Genomic DNA, 20,142 nt, shown 5'->3' with positions numbered 1-20,142 from the left:
GAATAGTATGCCCCCCCCATTGGCATTGCTTCGTGCCTCTTCTCTAGGTGTCCATCTTTGTCAACAACCCTGTGAGGTCGGCCGGTAGAAGGAGCTTCTTCCCATTTCACCCCCCCCCCCTTAGTATTCGTGTAGAGTTTGCGTCGTGGAAAACGCTTCACCTACCCTTTCTCGGGTCTATATGGTGCTTTAATCAATGGTGCCCCTCTCATTTGTTGAAATTATGTGTTAATTTAATTTATTACTTAACTATGCAGCACATATCCAGCATTTACACACACACACACACATATATATATATATATATATATATATATATATATATATATATATGTATATATATGTATGTATAATATATATATATAAAACACTATTTTATTATTTATATCCCACCTGGGCAGCCTCCAACAGATATAAAAACATTAAGGAAGCACGTGAGCTGGAAAGGGAAAGGGAATAGAAGGGAGAAAGAAAGGAAGAGCAATTTCAGGCACAAGCTCTTAAGGTTACAACCCATGTTAGTGGCAGGTCCGGCTGTCTTCTTGATAATGAGCACTCTTTCCCCCAGATCAGATCCAGGAGCAGTGCAGGTGACAACACCCAAGTCAGGAGGACAGTAGCTCCTGCAGCACGTTTCCCCCAGGCAGCTGGCTTGATAGCATCCCTGTGAGGTCTGTCAGTGCAATGAGCATCTTCACATTTTCCCCTCAACCCATACCCCCCCCCTTGTTGTGGGTGGGAGAATAATAGCATTTTAATTTGTTTCTAGTGGTTTCTGCATAATGATCTGTATATAGTATATTATGTCCACATTGCAGCAGCCCTGGGGAGGGGCAGGTAGGATTCTTCCCATTCTTTCTATCTCTCTCTCTCCTCCCCACCCCCACCCCTTATTGTAGCTCAGAAGAGTAGTAGTTGCTTTGTGCTTTCAAACATCAAAAGTGCTTCATGTCTATTATCGTGGTGTCACAGTTACAATGGCCTTCAGAGGTAAGGTCATAGTATTATCCCAGGTATTGCTGATTGATGTTGGTATGATATATAAGGTTGTGGCTTCCTTATGGGCAGTCTAAGGAATTCTGTGATACCGCAATTCATATGTATCATTTTGGGACAGATGAGACACGTTCACGCACAACACATAGTTAAACTATGGAACTTGCTCCCACATGATGTAACAGCAGCCACCAACCTAGATGGCTTTGAAAGTGGATTAGGCAAATTCATGGATGATTTTGGTTACTGGCCCCAATGGCTGTGTTATCCCCTGTCCAAGACAGTATGCCTTTGAATACATGTTGTTGGGTTTTACAAGTGAGGAAAGTGCTGTTGCTCTCAAGTCCTGTTTGCGAGCATCCCATAATGTGCATCTGGTTGGCCTCTGAAGAAAAGATGTTGGACTAAATGAGCCTTTGGCCTGATCCAGCAGTTCTCTTCTTATGTCTGGTTGACCTCTGTGGAAAGCTGGACTAGATAGGCCTTTTGTCAGATCAAGCAGGGTTCATCTTATAGAGCTTTTTAATCACATCCATTATCCTCCTTCCAAGTGTACACCAAAGCTGTTTTGCAGGCCATTATAATGCTACTATTATCCCACATATTGCTCTATATAGCATTTATGTAGTGTTTTCTAGGTCAGAAGTTTTTTAGATCCTTTATCTTAGTGTTACCCTTACAACAGTGCTATGGGTAGTAACCCCATTGGCTGATTTGACAGGAACAAAGAATGGCTCTCCACAGACCACAAAGTGAATTCATGGCAAATACAAGATTTGAACCTGGAATTAAGTTGATTTGTTGCCAAATCTCTTGGCTTCTACACTAGCTGTCACCTAAAATATTTCATATTGCAAAACTATTATTAGACATGGCTCTATTATTTATTGTTGCTTTTGATGAATTAGATTCTGGCGTAAAAGGGTTGGCAGCTCTTTCAACAACAGATTAACTGTTCTAAAATTTGGTCCTTTGAGGATGCTGATGTATACTATTTCTCTTGCTTTGTTTGTTCATTGCCAGTTGGGACTGGATAGTTCTTCTCACTCTGGATTATTTTCCCTTCTGTTGCATTTGTGCATAAATGGGACACACCTTCTCCTTTCTTCTGTCCCTTCTTAGGCTGAAATGGTATCTGTACACAACTCATTAATTTCTCTATCAACTAGTTAATACAATCACTCCTTGCATTTGACAAAGTGGGCTTTGCCCCATGAAAGCTGATGCCTGAACTTATTTCTCAGTTTCAAGGTGCACCACACTTGGTGGTTTTACTGCAACATAACTAACACAGCTACCTTTCTGGAATGCATCTTGTATTTCAGATTTGGAGGTGAGATTGCTGTGACTGAGAGAAAACAGGTTAGTGGAAGAAAAGGCCTGGCTTTGGGTGAACAGTGTTCTCCCCTTTATTTCCTCTTGCATTATTATTATCTTTCTGCAACATGGTGGTGGTGATAGAGCTTCCAAAAAGATCCACTGTGATGATAATTTGTGTTAAGCATTTTGAAATCTTAAAATGCAATATATAAATGTTGGCCTGGATCCAGAACGCCCCATAACTAGTTTTGCTGGCCCAAGACAGGTTTGGACTTGTGTGCAGTGCAATGCTGTTTGTAACACACTTATTTTGAAAGGGAGGCAAGTTCATAAATAGTTTGAAGAATGTGGGGAGAGTTGAAAGTTCCCCTAGAACAGGGGTCTGCAGCCCGCGGCTCCGGAGCCGCATGTGGCTCTTTTACATCTTTGCCGCGGCTCCGGGGCGGATACTAGCGAGGGGAGGAGGCGCATTGTGCGCCCCGACACTCCCCACTGTGGCGGGCGCTGTACTGGCTGTGACGTCGCATGGGGGCAGTGCGTGCGTTAGTCACACACCGTCCCGACGTCACCTTCCCACCTGCTGTCAGATCGGAGGGCAGCGGCGCGCATGCTTTAAATGTGGCAATGGTTTTTTGGCTCCCAGGTTGTTTTTTCTTCGGAAACGGGTCCAAGTGGCTCTTTTTGTCTTAAAGGTTGCAGACCCCTGCCCTAGAACCTCCACGAACTTGGATATTCATAAAGTAGATCTTTGGACCTGAGTCACTAAGTAGTAGTATTGTGACATCGATATACTATAGTGGTGTAATTAAGAAGAAGACCGATCCCTGCCTGTGTAAAGAATTACAAAATCAAGGTTACAATTGCAGAAACACAAAGCATTCCCAAATGTGCCCCCTAGTTAATAGCAGTAATTAGAAGATAATAGAATCTGTACAAAAGTCTGGGCTGCATCCCAAGCTGGCAACTGGTGCTCAGATTCTTGAGGGGATGAAATAACTGATTGCTTTCCCCTGCTCCCTGGCTCTCTGCAGAGTTAATCTGACTCTGCTTTGAGTCTGGATATTGATCCTAGGCCTTATCGCATGGCAGTGACATCATTAGTATATACCAGAGCCTGCAGTGACCCCTCCTGTGGCATTAAACCCTACTTTGGGCTACTGGAATAACTTTGTGTAAGAGTACTGCACATAGCATTGACCTTTGCAGCTTTACTAACTAAGTTGAACATGTTAGCCAGATCGTAATCAATTTAGGGCATCAGGAAGGTTTTGGGAAAGTTCATATGGTTGGCAGTGACTCACTTTCTGTCCAGATGTAGGATCACAACAGGCGCTCTGCTGCATGGGTCAAAACATGTGACTGGGCTTAGATGCCTGTGATAATACATGGGGCACAGTGGAAGTGCTGCATTTCCACACCAAATGAGTTCAACTTCATTCATTAATATTCTCTCTCTCTCTCTCTTATACCCACCAACCACCCAGAATAAAGAAGGGCTTAGAAAACAGATTGCAAGGTTTTCTCCCCAGCCCCCAACTCTTGTTTCTTCTCTTCTAAGAAATTAAACCATGTCCCCAGTACACTAGGGACGGAAAACTTGTGGCTCTCCAGATGTTGGGCTGTAAATCCTGTTGGGTGCAGCCAATGCAACCAGTGGATAAGTATCATGGGAATTATAGTCCAGCAACATTGGGTGGCCCACAGTTGCCTCATCCCTGCTGTGCACAGCTGAAGACAAACACTGTCTTTCAAACAAAAAAAAAATCCTGTTTTTTCCCCAGAACTCCAGTCCAGAAACCCTTTCAACTCTCTTGCCTTAAGTCGGCTCTCTTCTTTTGCATGTACAGCTTAATTTGTGCCTGAGCACATACCAGCTGGACAGAAACCCACTCCACACGTTCCGTCCTCCCTTTCAGGAGTCAATCTCATTTTGTTTTTAAAATCTGCCAGGCCAAAATAAGAGTGTCTGGAGTAAGCTGGGGTTGGACATGGGGAGTGAGGAAAAGCCCTCAACGAAGGCAGCCCTACATTTGCAGATGAGGGTTTTGCAGTCTGCAGAGAGCAAAACCGGGAAAAGAAGTAGTAGCTGGGGAAGTGGGTGAGCCCTATTCAGGTGCAGAGGCAGGAAGAGCACCAGGAAAGGAATTTTAAAATGGTGTGGTTTGCTCCCACCTAGTCAGCCTGTGTTGGGAGATGGCAGCTTTATTGACTCATAGGCAGTGTCTGGTGCTGCAACTTACTAGTTCAGGCTTCCTCAAACTTGGCCCTCCAGATGTTTTGAGACTACAACTCCCATCATCCCTGACCACTGGTCCTGCTAGCTAGGGATCATGGGAGTTGTAGGGCAAAAACATCTGGAGGGCCAAGTTTGAGGAAGCCTGTACTAGCTTAATAGGAGAAACAACTTATATCAGGGGAATGCTGGCAAAGTGTTTTTAAGGAGTAAAATTCTACAGCTTTTTAGTAACAGAGGAAATTGCATTAGAAGGAGTCAGACCATTGGTCCATCTAGCTAGTATTGTCTACTGTGGCTAACAGTTGCTCTCTAGGCTTTCAGGCAGGGGACCTTCCCAGGTCTACCTGAAAATACTGGGGATTGAACCTGGATCTCAACCCATGGGCAGGTCCATAAAGGAGGCTGTGGCCTTTCTCCATGCAGGATGAATGTTGGGTCCCTGGGCTAGATATGGCTCCTTTTTGCTGGATACTGATGGACAGTATTCGTTGTTGCTGTGGTGACAGTGGCTGCATTTAGCAGCTTTCATGTATTTACCTTTGAGGTTAATTCCCCCCTTCTGCGTTTCATGCAGATCCCTCTTAGCTATGGAAGAGAGCAACCAGGAATGAGAGAGCAGTCCTTGCTACCCTCTCCCAAGAAGTAGTCATGTTGGAGGGATTGGTAGCCTGGGTTCTCAACAACTACCTCGGCAAGTATGTCAGCAACCTGAACACAGATCAACTGTCAGTAGCTCTTCTGAAAGGTAAGGTGCAGGAATGTTACAAACAGAACTAATTTTGTTTAAAGCATGCCATACATTAGTTAGAGTCTGTTTCCATGTTCTTCCATGGAACCAGTATAGAAATACAGGAGGATTCAGATACACACCTTAGGTTCAAACACACACCTTTATTTAAAGCATTTTTATTCTTCAAAATTACTTTACTCTTCAGCCAGTAAAGGTCCTTAGAGCAGTTTACAGGTGTCAGTGATAAGACTGCCCCTGTCCTCAGGCTTATGATTTAAAAGGCACAACACAAAAGGCAGGAGGAAAAAAGACAAACGTGGGCACTATTTCTTGTACCAGAGTTCTTGTAATGAGCAGCCAGAATAGAACAATTTGAGAAGTCAATGGTCTTCCATCAGAGCCAGTGGAGAAACCCTGCAGTTCCATCTCTTCCTGTCCTATAGCTTAATGGAATCACATTTGCCTCTGAGGCTTTGGGCAAGCTGGCATCTCCCAGTCTATTTCTCACTGTTGCGATGTGGCCAAATTACCACTCTGAGATTTTAGAAGAAGGGCAGAATACAAATGATGGGTTGCATTCATTGCTGGTCTTACTTGGAGTAGACCCATTGAAGTTAATGGACATGATTAACATAGGTCAACCTTTTTGAGCCCACGGCTCCACAAGGGACCAACTTCATTATTTCTGTGGCACTTCTGTGGGGCTCAGGAGCACAGTTATGTCACCCCTTGCCTCTCACCCTTTTTTGAGCACCTTCCCTTGTGGAGTGTTTCCTCAGCCTCCTTTCCACTCTCCTTGGGAGTCCTCTGGGCAGCCGCTGCCACCGCCCCTAGTCTCTGAGCTGCCCAACCCCCTGCCCCAAAGAAAGGTGCCTCCTCACACTGCCCCATAGGGGCCTCAGACTTGTTTGTCCATTCCAAATAGCAAGGGCTGGTGGACTGGCCGGCTGGGCTCCCTCACCACTTGCTTGCTTATTCCAAGGCTACCTCTCCTGGCACCCAGCGCCCCCTCACCAGCCCTAGAGACTACTACTAGTATTGGATACAACCTGTAACTTTTACCTTTAGTGATGCTTAATTGGTTTTGGTATTTCAGACCTGGGTTTGTTTGTTTTTGGACGATGAGTTGTTGTGCTATCTTTTAATATATTTCTCATTACCTCCCTTCTCTATATGATGATAAAACAGGAGTCTTTCCCCTTCAGAATCTGCTTTGTTGATTTGTTCTTGCAGGTGCTGTAGAATTGGAAAATTTACCACTAAAGAAAGAGGCCTTGAAGGATTTGCTACCTTTTGAGGTCAAAGCTGGTATGTTTTAGAAGTGTGCTTCTGCAGCTGTTGAAGTGTTATATTCACTGGAACACCTTTGTAAGAAGGTTCTTATTATAGTGACCTGGTGGTTTTAAAACATTAAATTGGCTGTGAATCTCAGCGGCTTCCAGTGACTTAAACAGCATGATCATCATATTTTGCAATAATGCTTGTCACGAAAGTGACATTTATATTCCTTACTTGTATGTATGGAATTTATAGGCAGTGCATCTTATCGTGAGCTCTGCTGGCACCCCACAGGGTGTTTTTTTTTTATGAACAGCATCCCCTTCCTTTGGAGTGAATGGGAAGCTTTTGCATTTGGAAGCTTCTGCATCAATGACCAGTCACAGAGAGGGAAGATGTTTCTATACGTACTGACGTTGTTCTCCTTGGCAATTACAGGCTTCATTGGCAAGATAACATTACAGATACCATTTTATCGCCCTCATGCTGATCCATGGGTGATATCGGTATCAAAATTACACCTCATTGGCTCACTGGAAAAGCAAGAAGATTTTGATGAAGAAAAAGAGAGGCTGCTTGAAAAAGAAAGCAAGGCAGCTATTTTATTAGCACTGGAAGAAAAATGGAAAGTGAGTTGCTTGGGGGCTTTGAATGAAACTATCTCTGCATTTGGGGAAATTACTTTAAAACCACAAATCAAATTCCTTCTGGCTGGATCCAGAAAACCGAATTCTTGTTTCTCTCAAATTAAAATGGCATGGCCTTGAAAGGCAATGTGCATACACACAAATGGTTCCTTTTTTTATAAACAATAAAAAATAGGTTTTTTAAAAAATAAAAACCCCACATAATTTTACTCATGATTTCTTTTTCCATTAACTGTGACCTGATTTTTTTGGCTACAGTGAGGAACTTGGCTATTGTATATTCTGTGATCTTAGAGCTATAGCCTAATAGTAACATTCATCTATATTTCCCAAATTTAGAGAGAGTACTGGGGAAAGATAATCAAGTGTTTTCTGCTCACTAAAAAGGCTGAAGCGAGTCTTGCCTCCCTAGGGAGAGAATTTGCTAATCGGGGTGCTGCCACAGCAAAGGCCCTGTTTCACATTCACACCAACAAAATCTCTTTTGGTAACGGGACATGCAGTAGGCCCTTGGAAGAGTATCTCAACCAGTGGACAGGTCCATATGAGAGGAGATTTTTTAAACATCTTGGTTGTTTAGGGGGCTGTAGGTAAGCATCAGCACTTTTATTACACATCAGGATTGGGGAGTCTGGGGCTTCTTCATGTTGTTGTGCTACAGCTTCTCAACAGTGTTAGCCAGCATAGCCAATGGTTAGAGATCACAGACTTTGTTAGTCCAGAAACATCTGGAGGATCACAAATTCTCCATCTCTGTTATAGACAGCGAAATTTTCAAACATGAGAAATAGGTGGCTGATTTTGATTAAGAGCCTACAAGTGTTCAGGAATGTCTCCTCTCCTCCCCTTGAGCTTAGTTTGCAAAGCCACTTGTAGTTGTTCTTTTCATACTTGCACAAAATTGAACCCCTCCTCTTTCTCTCTTTCAGAAAGAGCGGGAACAGACAGCAGAATCGTACTGGTGTTCCGTCACCGCATCTGTCGTCGCACGGATCGTAGAAAACATAGAAGTAAGTTGGATTGGTGGACAGTCTCCTCCCTGCACCCTGCCATCAGCATAACTGTGTGCAAGCAGAGAAAAAGTTTCCTTCCCCCTAAACACATTCTCAGGTTGCTGTAGCAAGCACAGCATATGGGAGAGGAAATTTTGTGAACGGATGATGAGTGCCTGTGGGGATCATAATTGACTGATAGATGGATTATAGGGAACATGCCTTCATGACATTTAAAACGGGGGGGGGGCAACTTGGATCAGATGTGGCCCTTGATGTGCCTCACCATTTGACCTGCAATTTCCCCTCTCCCACCTTCAAAGAAACTGAAGATTAAGCTGCAGCTATCATAATTCCGTTGTACGAATCTATAGTGCAACCACTTTTGGAAAACACTGTACATTTCTGGTTGCCTCGACTCAAGAAGCGTATTGTAGAGTTGGAAGGGGTTCAGGAAAGAGGAACCAAAATGATCAAGCAGATGTAGCAGAAAAATTTGGGGCTTTTTAGTTTAGAGAAAAAACGAGTAAGATGTGGCATGATAGCATTTTATAGCATGCATGGCATGGAGAGAGTGGGCAGATTTCTCAATAACGTGCGGGCATCTAGTGAAACTGAATGTTGGAAGATTTGGGACAGATAAAGTACTTCTTTGCACGGCGCGTAGTTAAATTATGGAGCTCGCTCCCACAGGATGGCTTTAAAAGTGGGCCAGGCAAGTTTACAGAGGATAACGCTATCAGTGGCCGCTAGCCATGATGGTTATGCTCTGCTTCTGGAGTTGGAGACAGTCATGCTTCTGAATACCAGTTTCTGGAAACCACAGGAGGGAGGCAGTGCTGTTGTGGTCAGGTCCAGCTAGAGAGGAGGGCTCAGGCTTATTTTTTGGGCACTCTGCTTAAAAAGATGCTTGGAATACATTGGAAGTATAGCATCCTTGCAAGAACACTCCCTTACAGCTGGCGAGGAGAGCAGTAGATTGGCCAGAATCTCATTCTGGCACATACAATATGTTCTCTGGTACAAGATTCCAGTCATTGTGAGGAGCAACAGAGTTCTGGTGGCCACAGGTGGTTGTTGTTGCTGTTTGGCTACCAAGGCCAGCAAAATAAACAAATAAGCCAACCTGTAATTTCCTCTACAAAAAGATGGCTTTGGTGTTACTTCATTTTGAGTAGGAGGGAGGCGAGTTAGGCTCTTTTGAGCAACGAGGAAGATTTTACTGTAGCAAATGATGAAGTGCAAAGGGTGTTGCCGCTGAGCATGCGACTGTGTACCATGAGCAAATGTTATGCAGTATATTACACCAGACTGGAACCTTTATTCCTTTTTGGTGACTGACCAGCATTTCCCCATTTAAGATGGTATTCTGTCTGTTTCATGTGTTTAAAACCTTTGTTAGCAATAAGTTTGCACCTGCTAACTGAAGGGAACCTCCCCTTCTCCCTCTTATCCTCCTTCAGTTAAACATTCAAGATGTCCACCTGAGATTTGAAGATGGCGTCACAAGTCCTTCACAACCGTTCGCATTTGGAGTCTGCATAAAAAATGTATCTGTGCAAAATGCCGTAAATGAGCCGGTGAGTCAATGCTTTTCCCGTGAAGAATTGCCTCAACTGAAGTGCTGTGTTGTGTAAAGTGCTTTTAAAAATGCCACTGGTTTCCATGGATGGAATATTGAACAGAAAAAGTCTGATTTCAACTAAAGGATGTGTGAGTTCAAGAAACAGTGGTTTGATTCAGGTCTGAGGCAGAGACTGCTTAAATAGTGATTTTCACTTAGGATAGATCAGCTAGGGAACGTGTTGTCTTCTCATTTTTCTTTTTGGCTCTCTCCTGTAACAAGTGATTTTATTTATGTTACTGTATTTGTTGTATAAGTACCTTGTACTAGTAGTCTTCAACCTTCTCAAACTCAAAACCCACCCTAATTTTTATGGCCGTATTGATGCTACTGTGACCGGCATTAAGTCAAGTTGTGACCTAGTAGCAGGTCCTGGCCACCAATTAAAGTTCAGTGCAATTGATCTTTTGTTGTTGTCTCTGGCAGCATGATCTGGATTGTATTTTCTGTGTGTATTGGTCATAATGCTTAGATTATGAAGACACCTCGAAGGCATGTCTTCAGCACGTCTGCAGAAACTTTTTTATTGTTTTCAGGATTTGTAAAGATCTATCATTTTTAAATTTCGTTGAAGCGATTTTGTTGTTTTTAGAACAGATTCTGTCTTTGTCTTGTGCACCATCTTGATGGTATTATGTTTGTAAATTTGATAAATCAGTAAAGTAATAAATGGAACAAGGTGTGCTGGTTATTTGATACTGTGTGGTTTTTCTGTGGCTCATATCTAGTTGTCCTCATTTTAAGGTGGAGGAGCTAATGAAGAAAAAGCAGCTGGATATTGCTGACTTCAGCATCTATTGGGACACTGATAGTGCTTTAATGGGAGACTTGCCACCTGGGGAGTTGCAGGTAAAAGCTTCTTCTTCTTTTCATTTGCCTGTGAGCATGAGAAATGCTTGCCTATTCAGAGGAATTAACTTGGTTATGATTTCCAGGAAGCAATGGATGAAAGCATGGAAAGCCGTGACCATAATTACATCATGGAGCCTGTGTGTACCTCTGCCCTTCTAAAGAGAAACTGTTCCAAGGAGCCCCTCAAATCGCGGAATACCCCACGGCTTGAGTTTGACATTCAGCTGGAGACGATACCTCTGAAACTTTCACAGGTAAAAGCTGCTTTAAGGAGGTTGCCCTGTAAGGCGAACGTTTTCAGTTGTCGAAGCCAGACAGTAATGGCATTCAGTGCTTGTTGGCAAAACCTACACAAATCAAGGCTGAATGTCATATTAAACAACTCATAGAAGAGGAATGCTAACGTACGCCTTTCATTTTAACACAGAGTACCAGCATACATATACCACTCAAGCAAATCACGTACCATTTCTCCTGCATACAATATTTTCACGCATGCACGTGTTGCTTAACATCCTTCTTTACTCCAGGCTTGTATAGAATTGTATAGAAAGGCCCTTGTGTGAATTCTGCCTTTGCCATGAACTTGCTTGGCAGCTTAGGAGAGCCGCTTCACCACTGCCACTCCCAATTAGAGAATACATAGGCTTGTTGCGGCCAGATTTCAACCAGCCCTCTGGGTCTCCTTTTAACCATTAACTGTTCAGCTTTTGGGAAACCTCAGTTCTGACCTTGGTTTGTATTATTCTGCCCAGTTATGGCAGGTAAAGAATGTTGGAGAGCCTCTTCTTTTAAACCGGTGGGGGGGGGGAGTCAAAACAAAGGGGAGCGTTGAGTGGAGTTATCAAGAACTGAACATTAGCTTCTGTTTCCATGGAAAATAGCTTCTTATGTACGTAAAGGTCTCTGTGGTGGTGTATGAGTCTGGCACCACCCGTTCCTAGAAAGATGCCCTTGGAAGTTTCTTTACCGTGGGAATGCAGCTCTCAGGTTGAAAAAGATTCCCCACATCTGTTGTAAGGGTTGCAACAAGGTATGTATAGAGAGAGCTTTGAACACTTGAAAGCACTGGAAAAAATTATGAGGATGATCTTCCACGCTGCACCCATTCTATCATTAGTACACAGCCTTACATGCCTATAGGCCACAAAAAAATGCAAGTAGTCAGCAGTGAAGCTAACAGGTCGGGAGGGCTTGCTTCAAACCACAAAGCTTGAGTCCTCACAGCCAATATCTATGGAGGTTTCAGAAATTGCTTCCTGTGTTCGCATCACTTTTTTTAGCTTCTTTAATCTGAATTTGGGAATAAACTGTCAAAGCCACTAACTATAAATCTGTTACTGCATTTGCGTCTCTCTAGCCTTGCCAGCTACCCTGGACAGTTACTTAAAGCCCATGTTGCCTTTTCGTTATACCTGTGGACAATTTTTTAGGCAAAGCGGCAAAGTTCATTCCTGAGTTCAGCTGTTAATATTGGCATTTGTGTTCTGTTACGGAATGCATCCGTACTGATTGCCTAACCACTGTATGGTGATTTTATTCACACAGACACAATACCGACAAATAATGGACTTTTTGAAAGAGCTGGATCGAAAAGAGCGACAACTCAGATTCAGAAGATGGAAGCCAAAGGTCCCCGTAGCTGGAAAGTATGAGCTCTGTTTTCTTGGATCAAATAACCATACACGCAAGTCTCCCTTTTCTAATTAAATACTGTTCCCTAAACCTTCTGGTATACTTTTTGTTGTTGATGATGATAAGAATGCATGCTTGAGTTGCCATCTGCTTTTATGTTTAATTTTAAATAGGACTGAAGATTATGCTCATACACAGAAACTACAGTTTGGAGGAGTGTCATAGCTTGGCAAAGTGACAAATGGAGATAACAGTGCTAAGATGAAGAAGGGCTTTTGTTTGTTCGTGTGGTGTGCTTTCAGTACCACCACTTGTGCATAGTGATCCTGTGATCATGAGTTTGTATGACTGGTGAGCTCAGCACATCATTTAGACAGAGCTGCCAATACTTTGTAAAGAGGTTGCCTATAATAATTTTCTTCTGATCACTGAAAAAGGCTGATTGGGATGAAATGTATCTGCTTGACAATTTTTGTTGTCTTACTATTGGATTTCAATCAGATTTTGACCATAGAGAAGTAAATCTGTTATTGTATCATCACCCCCCCACTTTATCTTTTTGTTCATATTTTTATATATTTTTATATTGGTCTAAAGCTGTACTTCACCTTCCTGTAATATTCAGAAGCATTCTATATTATCTTACCAAACTTAGTTTTTAAGTTTTGTCTTGTTGATTGGAGATTGTCTACCCCTTGTTGTTTTGACCTTTTAGTATAACCAGTCGATCCCTTCGGTCCTCTATTAAATTTTTAAAACTAATAGAGGCTGTAGGGTCTCTCCTACAGTGGTTAATGAAGATAGAATTGAACAAGTGGGGAGCCTGAAATGAAATACCAGCTAGAGTGTTTCCTTGGCTAAGGTGTTCCTATTTAGACCTGCAGCCTGCCTCAAGCAAGAGCCTTGTAGTACCATTTGTAGTTCATCCTTTTCTTGCATCTTTCTGCAGCCTGAGGGATAACTGCTAACCATGAGTGTCCACTTGTTAGAATTTTAGTCTCACTTAAAATGTGTGTGTTGCTTTTCCTTTTTGACTTTTAATTACATTGCATGTAAAATACCTTGAGGCAGTGGGTTAGAAGGTAATGAATGAAAGAGTGATGATAATAATAATAACCAGAATTACATTCATTTGCAATGTTTCAGCTGCCGGGAGTGGTGGCTTTTTGCTCTGAATGCACACATTGCGGAGATCAGAGAGCAGAGGGAACGCTGTTCCTGGGATTTCGTGTTGCATCGGGCCCAAGATGCTGTATTGTACACAGATCTATATTACAAGAAGTTGAAAGAAGTGGAGCTGTCTGATGAGGAGCAGGTATTGGGAAACAGCTGGGCTACGGTATCTTAGCCATCATTTTGAGATTATAGCTCCTCAACTAGCATGTATAATCATAATCCGTTGTAGACCTTTTGTGGCTTAAAATATATATATGTTGTTGCCTGTTGGAAACATTTTAGAGCTTACCTTTGTTCGGATTCAGGCATAGGCAAACTCTGGCCCTCCAGATGTTTGGGACTACAATTGGGACTACAATTGCCATCATCCCTGACCACTGGTCCTGTTAGCTAGGGATGATGGGAAATGTAGTCCCAAACATCTGGAGAAGCAGCATTTACAGAGACTCCAAGGAGTTCCTTATCACCTCCCTCCAGTGTCGGAGGCAGTAGGCCTCTGAGTGCCGTTTGAAACCAGGATTTGAAACCACCTTCAAATAATGGGTTCCGATCATTGTAACTATAGTTTCCCAGTTAGAATGTAATAGGTAACTATAGCAGAAATCTGGAAGTCTGGTACACTGAGGAGTTGAGGGGTGGTGTGCATGCATACAAGGCTCATACATCTTTCTCCTTAATAAACCGAGATGCCTTGCATCCAGACTGGACCATTTACTTAAGTTGGTGTTGTGATTTCAAAGCTTAATTCTCATAACTTCAGATTAAGTGGCTCCTTCAAGAAAAGAAATGGCTATCTGAATGAAGAGTTGAATCTTTCAGCTTTCTGGATTATTTGCCAACATTTCCTTTTCTGCCTGCAGGAGGAGATAGAGCGCATTGAGGATGAACAGACATTTGAGGAGCTGAAAATCTTGCGCGAGATAGTGTACAATAGATTCTGCGAACTTGCTGAGGTTAGAGATTTTATGAGATGCAATATTTAGAAGCACCTTAGGGGGTTTGGAGCTGCTAATGATGCAAACAGAAAACCAACCCAACCTGGAAACGTCTGAGAGCGGTGACTTTAAGCACGTGAAATAACATCAGAATTATTGATTTGATTTCATGCATTGTTTGAATCTCATTTATCCAGTATTCAGCGTGAGATACAAAGCAAAAAAAATATATATCCCAAAATAAACACCCTGTTGCTAATGAAGTTTCTCCAGTACACTTTGGGCTGTGTTTGGTTTACTTCTTTGTCCCCTTAGATTTCCCCTCCCTGTATATCTTTTTTTGGTTTTTGCACAAATCTTGGAGCTCTCCCTAGCTATTCTGATCTCCTTTTTTGTTTTTTGGTAATACCAGTTTGGATCCCGTTTCTGTCACCACTGGATCGTGCTGTGGGTTAGAGGGTGTGGTGGTAGCAGTATTCCAGCAAACATGTTTAGACAGAGCAGGGATAAAGCAGGTCAATCATGCATTCACTCCAGGCATGTAATAACAGTAAGAGAAAATAGTTCTGATTAGCAGCACCTTTTAAATTCCTCTTTTTTTAAAAAAAGAATTATACCTTTCCTCATTTCAAGCAGAGCATCAAGGAGCCGCTGTCCGATTCCTCAGAGGAAACGATTGCAATCGAATCGGATACTAGCAGCAGTGGAATGCTTCGCTATCTTCAGTCCTGGTTTCCTGGGTGGGGAGGCTGGTACAGCGATTCTCAGGAAGCCCTGGAAACGGAATCTTTCGAAGGACTGCTTTCGGAAACATCTGAACAGTGGAGGCCGGACGATGTCGCTGGTATGGGAAAACTTACCCTGAAGCTCTAGATCAGTTGTGGGAAACTTGTGGCCCTCCAGTTGTTGTTGGACTACATTTCCCATCATCCCTTGTTCGTTGGCTGTGGTGATGGGAGTCGGGAGTCTCAACAGGACCTGTGTGGCTGCAGGTTTTCCATCCTTGCTCTTGGTGAAGGTGCTGCCACACTGTACACAATAAGGGACCCCCCCCCCCACCTACAACAAACAAGACCCAGAACTTTATAAAAAAATGTGTGTTAAAATCACATAGTTGTGGTGTACTACATGGACAATACATATCCATGACGATTATGCTGGAAAACCAGTAAGAGCCTGCTTTGACTAGATGTAGTTGGGAGCTGTGTTGTTCCATTCTTGGGACTGGCAATAGAAAATGTGGATGGCTGTTCCGAAGACCAGGTTTTGATAAAGAGTCTAATTGGCACTCACACCCTGTACTATTAATTCCATGCTGACCTCTGGTTTGGTGGTCTCATTGTTGGGCATGTACTATTTTTACTTTAAGATTACCCGACCAAGACTAGGCTCTTGCCAGTTTAAAACCTGTTCCACATCTGTTAAAATGATCTGCTTCTGGCAAAATATGAGTTGTCTTGGCATCCAGAAGGATCTGGGGGACTTTCCTGCTGATTCTGCAGGGTCTCTTCCATCCAGCCTTCTTAAATTCTGAGATAGGGGTCTGGGCCAAGTATGGATTTCTATTCAATGTTAAAACTAATTATTTTGTGCTCCTTTAAGTTTGTGCGGTAGTATTCATATTTTTAAAGAAAACCTCAAAACAACAACAACAGCACAATTAATGGCCAGAAGCTCTCACTCTGTAGTTAAGGTTGGGCAGATTTGCTTGCAAGTGCTTTGCATTTTCTAAAGTCTCTGCTGTTTCCTCTCCTTGTATTATTAGGTGCCGATGATTTTTTTGATCCAGCTGCGGACGTCTCCAACATAAACACCTTCACAAAGAGGGATCATGTTTTGGCAAAGTTAAATCTCCAACTGCAAGGTGGCTCTGTCAGTTTGCTACATGCTGGGAAGAAGGGCCTGCAGGCCCATGAAAGAGCTTTCATGCAGCTTGAATTTTCAGGTATTGGTTGTGTGTGTGCATGTGCGAGAAGCCTCTTTCTGTTAAAATTATGAACTGGTATCTCCAGTGGTGCAGGGGATCCACTAGTGCAGTGTTAAACACTTCTAATGCAGGAAAACCTTCCAAGCAGTCTCTTCTGCTCTTGAACAGCACATGCCACCAGGAAGTAGTGGTATTGATGAGAATTGCAGTAACAGTGAGCTGCTCAAAATAGGCACCTTACCAGGCAAGAAGTAAATGGCAGTGGGATACACAAGGACGAGGTGGGCTCCCTGCGCCAGCTGTACATCAGTATCCCTGACAATCCTTTGGTAGCTTTAGACCTGCCCCCCAACACAGTTCTCTCAATTATATGTGGCTGATTTTCTGTGCTCGGACGGGGCCCACAACGGAGCCAACCTAACATTTATTGGTGACAACCTAGACACTGCCAATTCTTTAATACGGTTCTTGCAACCAAACAAATTGTCCTAGTTGCATTCTCTTTGGGGCCGCAATGGAAAAGGCCCTGTTCCTTATGTAGGCCAACGTGCCTCCACAAACAGTTTCACTTGCACTGCTGGGAAAAATCATATGGAACAGACATGATTGCAGCAGCGGATGTAACAAACAAGACGCGTTAACCCTTGCTGTCTAGGGGCATTTATCTTCCCTGTTTCTGTTTTTCAGCAGACCAATGCCGTGACTATTATTTTTAGTCAACATGACACCGGCTTTTGTGTGCTTCTTTTTCTAGGAGTAACCATCTTAGCAGAATCTCTTCCTCGGAGGAATTCTTCCCTTTTCAAGGTTCAGCTTGGTGGCCTCTTCCTACGAGACTTAGCGACGGAAGGGACCATATTCCCTGTCCTTGTCTTCCCTAACCCCGTACGTTGAATTGTGCCGATAACACGATTTGTTGCAGAACTTGGAATTTAACATATATGTTACATTGTGTTCATGAAAGGGATTGGGGGGGACAACCAGTTTTCTGCTAAAATGAGTTGGGGGGATTATCCAGCTGTTGCGCTGCAGGCACATCTGGTAGAGCAGCTTTTGCCTGCCTGTTGCCCCCTAGTTCTTCTGAACTGCAACTCCCATGAGCCTCTGTCAGCATGGCCCCAAAATCAGGGATGATAAGAGTTGATAGTCCAACAGTATCTGGAGGTCCACAGGTTAGTGACCCATACCTTACGATTTGCCTTAAGCTTGAGAGATTGCAAAGAAAGGGACATGCAGTTTTTTAAAAAAGTATTTTCATTCTGACTTCTATTTGTGAATTTGATCACACACTCTGAAAAGGATTTACTTGAATGTAAGCTCCATTGGTTTCAACGGGACTTGCTTCCAAGTGAGTATGTGTTTAGGATTGCAGCTGCCATTATTAAAATTCCACAAGGCCATTAGTTGCACCAATAAGCCCAAGAAATGATAGAAATTACAACAGAATGTAGGATGTTTTGTTTTGAATAGATGCTGGATGAGCAGGACATAACACACAAGGTACAGTGTGGCGAGATCCAGTTTGGTGTAGCATTGCGAGCATTGCACTTGCACCTGGGAGACCAAGGTTCAGATTTCCACTCGGCCATAAAGCTCTCCCTAGGTGAACTTGGACCAGTCACAGCTTCTCAGACTATTCTACCCCACAGGGTTGTTGTGGGGATGAGGAGGGGGGAGAGCTACATACTCCACCTTGAGCTCCTTGGAGGAAAAGGTGGGATATAAGCGCAATAAATAATAAACTATAATCATAGCTCTCTTGTTCTCATCAGCAAAAAGAAGTCGGCTGTGTCTCTTCCATTGGTCTCCAGACGTCCTCTTCAGACACGAGTAATGAAAGCGCTGGTAACATTTCTCATTTTTGTATCAAATCTATCATTAACAACTGAAAATACAACTGAGTGCTGTGCATGTCAGTGGCATCATTGCTGATCTCTCTTGTGCTCTGTTTTGATTCAGCTGCTGATCCTGCTGTTCCAGTGTTTGAGATGCTGTATGAGAGAAACCCAGTTCGCAGCAATTTTGAGAGACGTCTGGAAGTCAGTACCCGACCTCTAAATATTATTTACAATCCACAAGCCATTAAGAAAGTAGCCGATTTCTTCTACAAGGGAAGGGTTCATACCTCAGGTTAACCTTTCTTGTTTTTTGCTAGAATAATTACATTTCTCTATTTTCCTTTCCTTTCTTTTTCTTTCTTTCTTTCTTTCTTCATACTTAAGTACTGTCAAAGTAGCAATAAAGAATTTATTCGGTACAATACATGTACGCTAGTAAGAATTGAATGAGTTTTCTTATATGTAAACTGTGGAACTCAATGCCCCAAGATGATGTGACGGCCATCAAGTTAGAATTTTTCTTGTGTTACCTTGATGTGGTCATCATTCCTGAGCGGACTTGACTCCTGGAAGATTTTCCAGATCAAGTGTCTGGGAGACTTTGAGCCCCCGGGGAGAGTAAGAGGCATAGAATAATAAGAGCATCTCGATGCAAGAAATCAAGAGCTAGATTACCATCGGCAGATGGCTGTTCAGCTCTTACCTACAGAGTTCCAGCAAGGGGTGAATTACTAATTACCCTCTTGGAGCTAAACCTGGGAGAGAAATAACTTAGTGAGCATAGGGTGTTTCTTGCACATAAATGACATCTGCAGTGGCTTGTGAGTCCTCTGTGAGCATTGTTTTATCTTCATAAAGTCAGAATGGAATGTGTGACTAGCTTCTAGCAATGACTTGGCGGGTTGCGGGAAGAGGAAGTTTTCTCAACTACGGACATTTCCTGCATAAAACATTTACTTTAGAATTAAGAAGAGACAACTCCCAAATTGTCAGTTACACTAGTTGCCTAGTTAGAGAGAAACCTTCTGACTTTTATTCTCATAAAAGAGGGAAAATAACCTTCTCTTAACTTGGAAATCCCCCCCCTTTTTTTTTGCCTATGAAACTTATCTCCGTTGATTGTTACTTTTTTTCCTTTCTGTACCATTGAAGTGTAAGCAAACTCTGGCATCCACCTCTGTCTGTCTCTCGGTGCAGGTTTCGGATGCCAGTCTGAGCTGGAACTGAGAGTGGCTGCAGCTGCCAGGAGACAGTACAACAAGCTCAAAATGCAGACGAAAGCCGAAATCAGGCAAACCATCGACCGCTTGCTTGTGGGGGATTTCATTGTAAGGGGATTTCAAAGGATGGTGACTTGTGCTCTTTGCATCTGTGTGTATCAGCGTGAAGGTAGCTTAATGTAATGTCGGTCTCTGGATCAGAAGGGAGAGAGGACCAATGCACACGCACACACTTTGAAAAATTAAGGGTATAAAATGTGGTATATTAAGGGGGGGAATTTGCATGGATTTTTTATTTATTTTTTGCAAACTATGGTTGGTCTGGATTTTGGCTGGAATATGAATAGCAGAACCAGTGACAGAGCACCTGGCTTGCATGCAGGAAAGGTTGCTAGGCAGGGCTCTCAATGTTCCCTGCCTGAATTCCTGGTAAAAAATGTTGGTAAAGCCCTTAAGATAGCCTAGCATCAAGTTAGCTGAAGATTTGCTTATGCCTATACACTTAGTCAATACCTCTGATTTGCTCCAGAGAGCCTGCTCTCTGGTGATGGTTAGTGGATTCCAGGAAGGGTTGTATTGAACTAAGTCCTACCTACTAAAATTAATGGGCCTAAATTAGTCATAGCCATTTATTTCAGTAGGCCTGCTCTGTGTAGGAATAGCATTGGCTATAACCCAGAGACTTTTCACTGGTGGCTACCTGGTTGTGCAAGTCTGTTACTAGGAAAATTGGACA

At 42.9% G+C, this 20,142-nt stretch overlaps 1 protein-coding gene across 12 annotated transcripts in view; it reads left to right on the top strand.

Annotated features, from left to right (window-relative positions):
• VPS13D (vacuolar protein sorting 13 homolog D) overlaps nucleotides 1-20,142 on the top strand; it is a 123,969-nt gene that overhangs the window by 562 nt on the left and 103,265 nt on the right. For 6 of the 12 annotated variants that reach the window (XM_082229635.1, XM_082229640.1, XM_082229638.1 and 3 more), the window contains exons 2-17: nucleotides 5,127-5,297; nucleotides 6,516-6,590; nucleotides 6,999-7,189; nucleotides 8,137-8,217; nucleotides 9,663-9,779; nucleotides 10,568-10,672; nucleotides 10,759-10,929; nucleotides 12,224-12,324; nucleotides 13,457-13,625; nucleotides 14,347-14,439; nucleotides 15,055-15,265; nucleotides 16,187-16,366; nucleotides 17,103-17,233; nucleotides 18,121-18,193; nucleotides 18,308-18,478; nucleotides 19,384-19,514. In XM_082229635.1, coding sequence (XP_082085761.1) covers nucleotides 5,201-5,297; nucleotides 6,516-6,590; nucleotides 6,999-7,189; nucleotides 8,137-8,217; nucleotides 9,663-9,779; nucleotides 10,568-10,672; nucleotides 10,759-10,929; nucleotides 12,224-12,324; nucleotides 13,457-13,625; nucleotides 14,347-14,439; nucleotides 15,055-15,265; nucleotides 16,187-16,366; nucleotides 17,103-17,233; nucleotides 18,121-18,193; nucleotides 18,308-18,478; nucleotides 19,384-19,514 — 2,097 coding nt within the window. In that variant the 5' untranslated portion in view covers nucleotides 5,127-5,200. Of the gene's footprint in view, nucleotides 1-2,321; nucleotides 2,359-5,126; nucleotides 5,298-6,515; nucleotides 6,591-6,998; nucleotides 7,190-8,136; nucleotides 8,218-9,662; nucleotides 9,780-10,567; nucleotides 10,673-10,758; nucleotides 10,930-12,223; nucleotides 12,325-13,456; nucleotides 13,626-14,346; nucleotides 14,440-15,054; nucleotides 15,266-16,186; nucleotides 16,367-17,102; nucleotides 17,234-18,120; nucleotides 18,194-18,307; nucleotides 18,479-19,383; nucleotides 19,515-20,142 lie in introns of all 12 variants that reach the window. The other 6 variants (XM_082229641.1, XM_082229639.1, XM_082229636.1 and 3 more) reach the window with 3 other exon arrangements.

Source organism: Podarcis vaucheri (assembly GCF_965113315.1).
Source record: "Podarcis vaucheri genome assembly, chromosome: 7".
In the NCBI taxonomy this organism is placed as follows: domain Eukaryota; kingdom Metazoa; phylum Chordata; class Lepidosauria; order Squamata; family Lacertidae; genus Podarcis; species Podarcis vaucheri.
The sequence above is the reverse complement of the archived record's forward strand: the minus strand, read 5'-3'. Positions and strand labels throughout refer to the sequence as shown.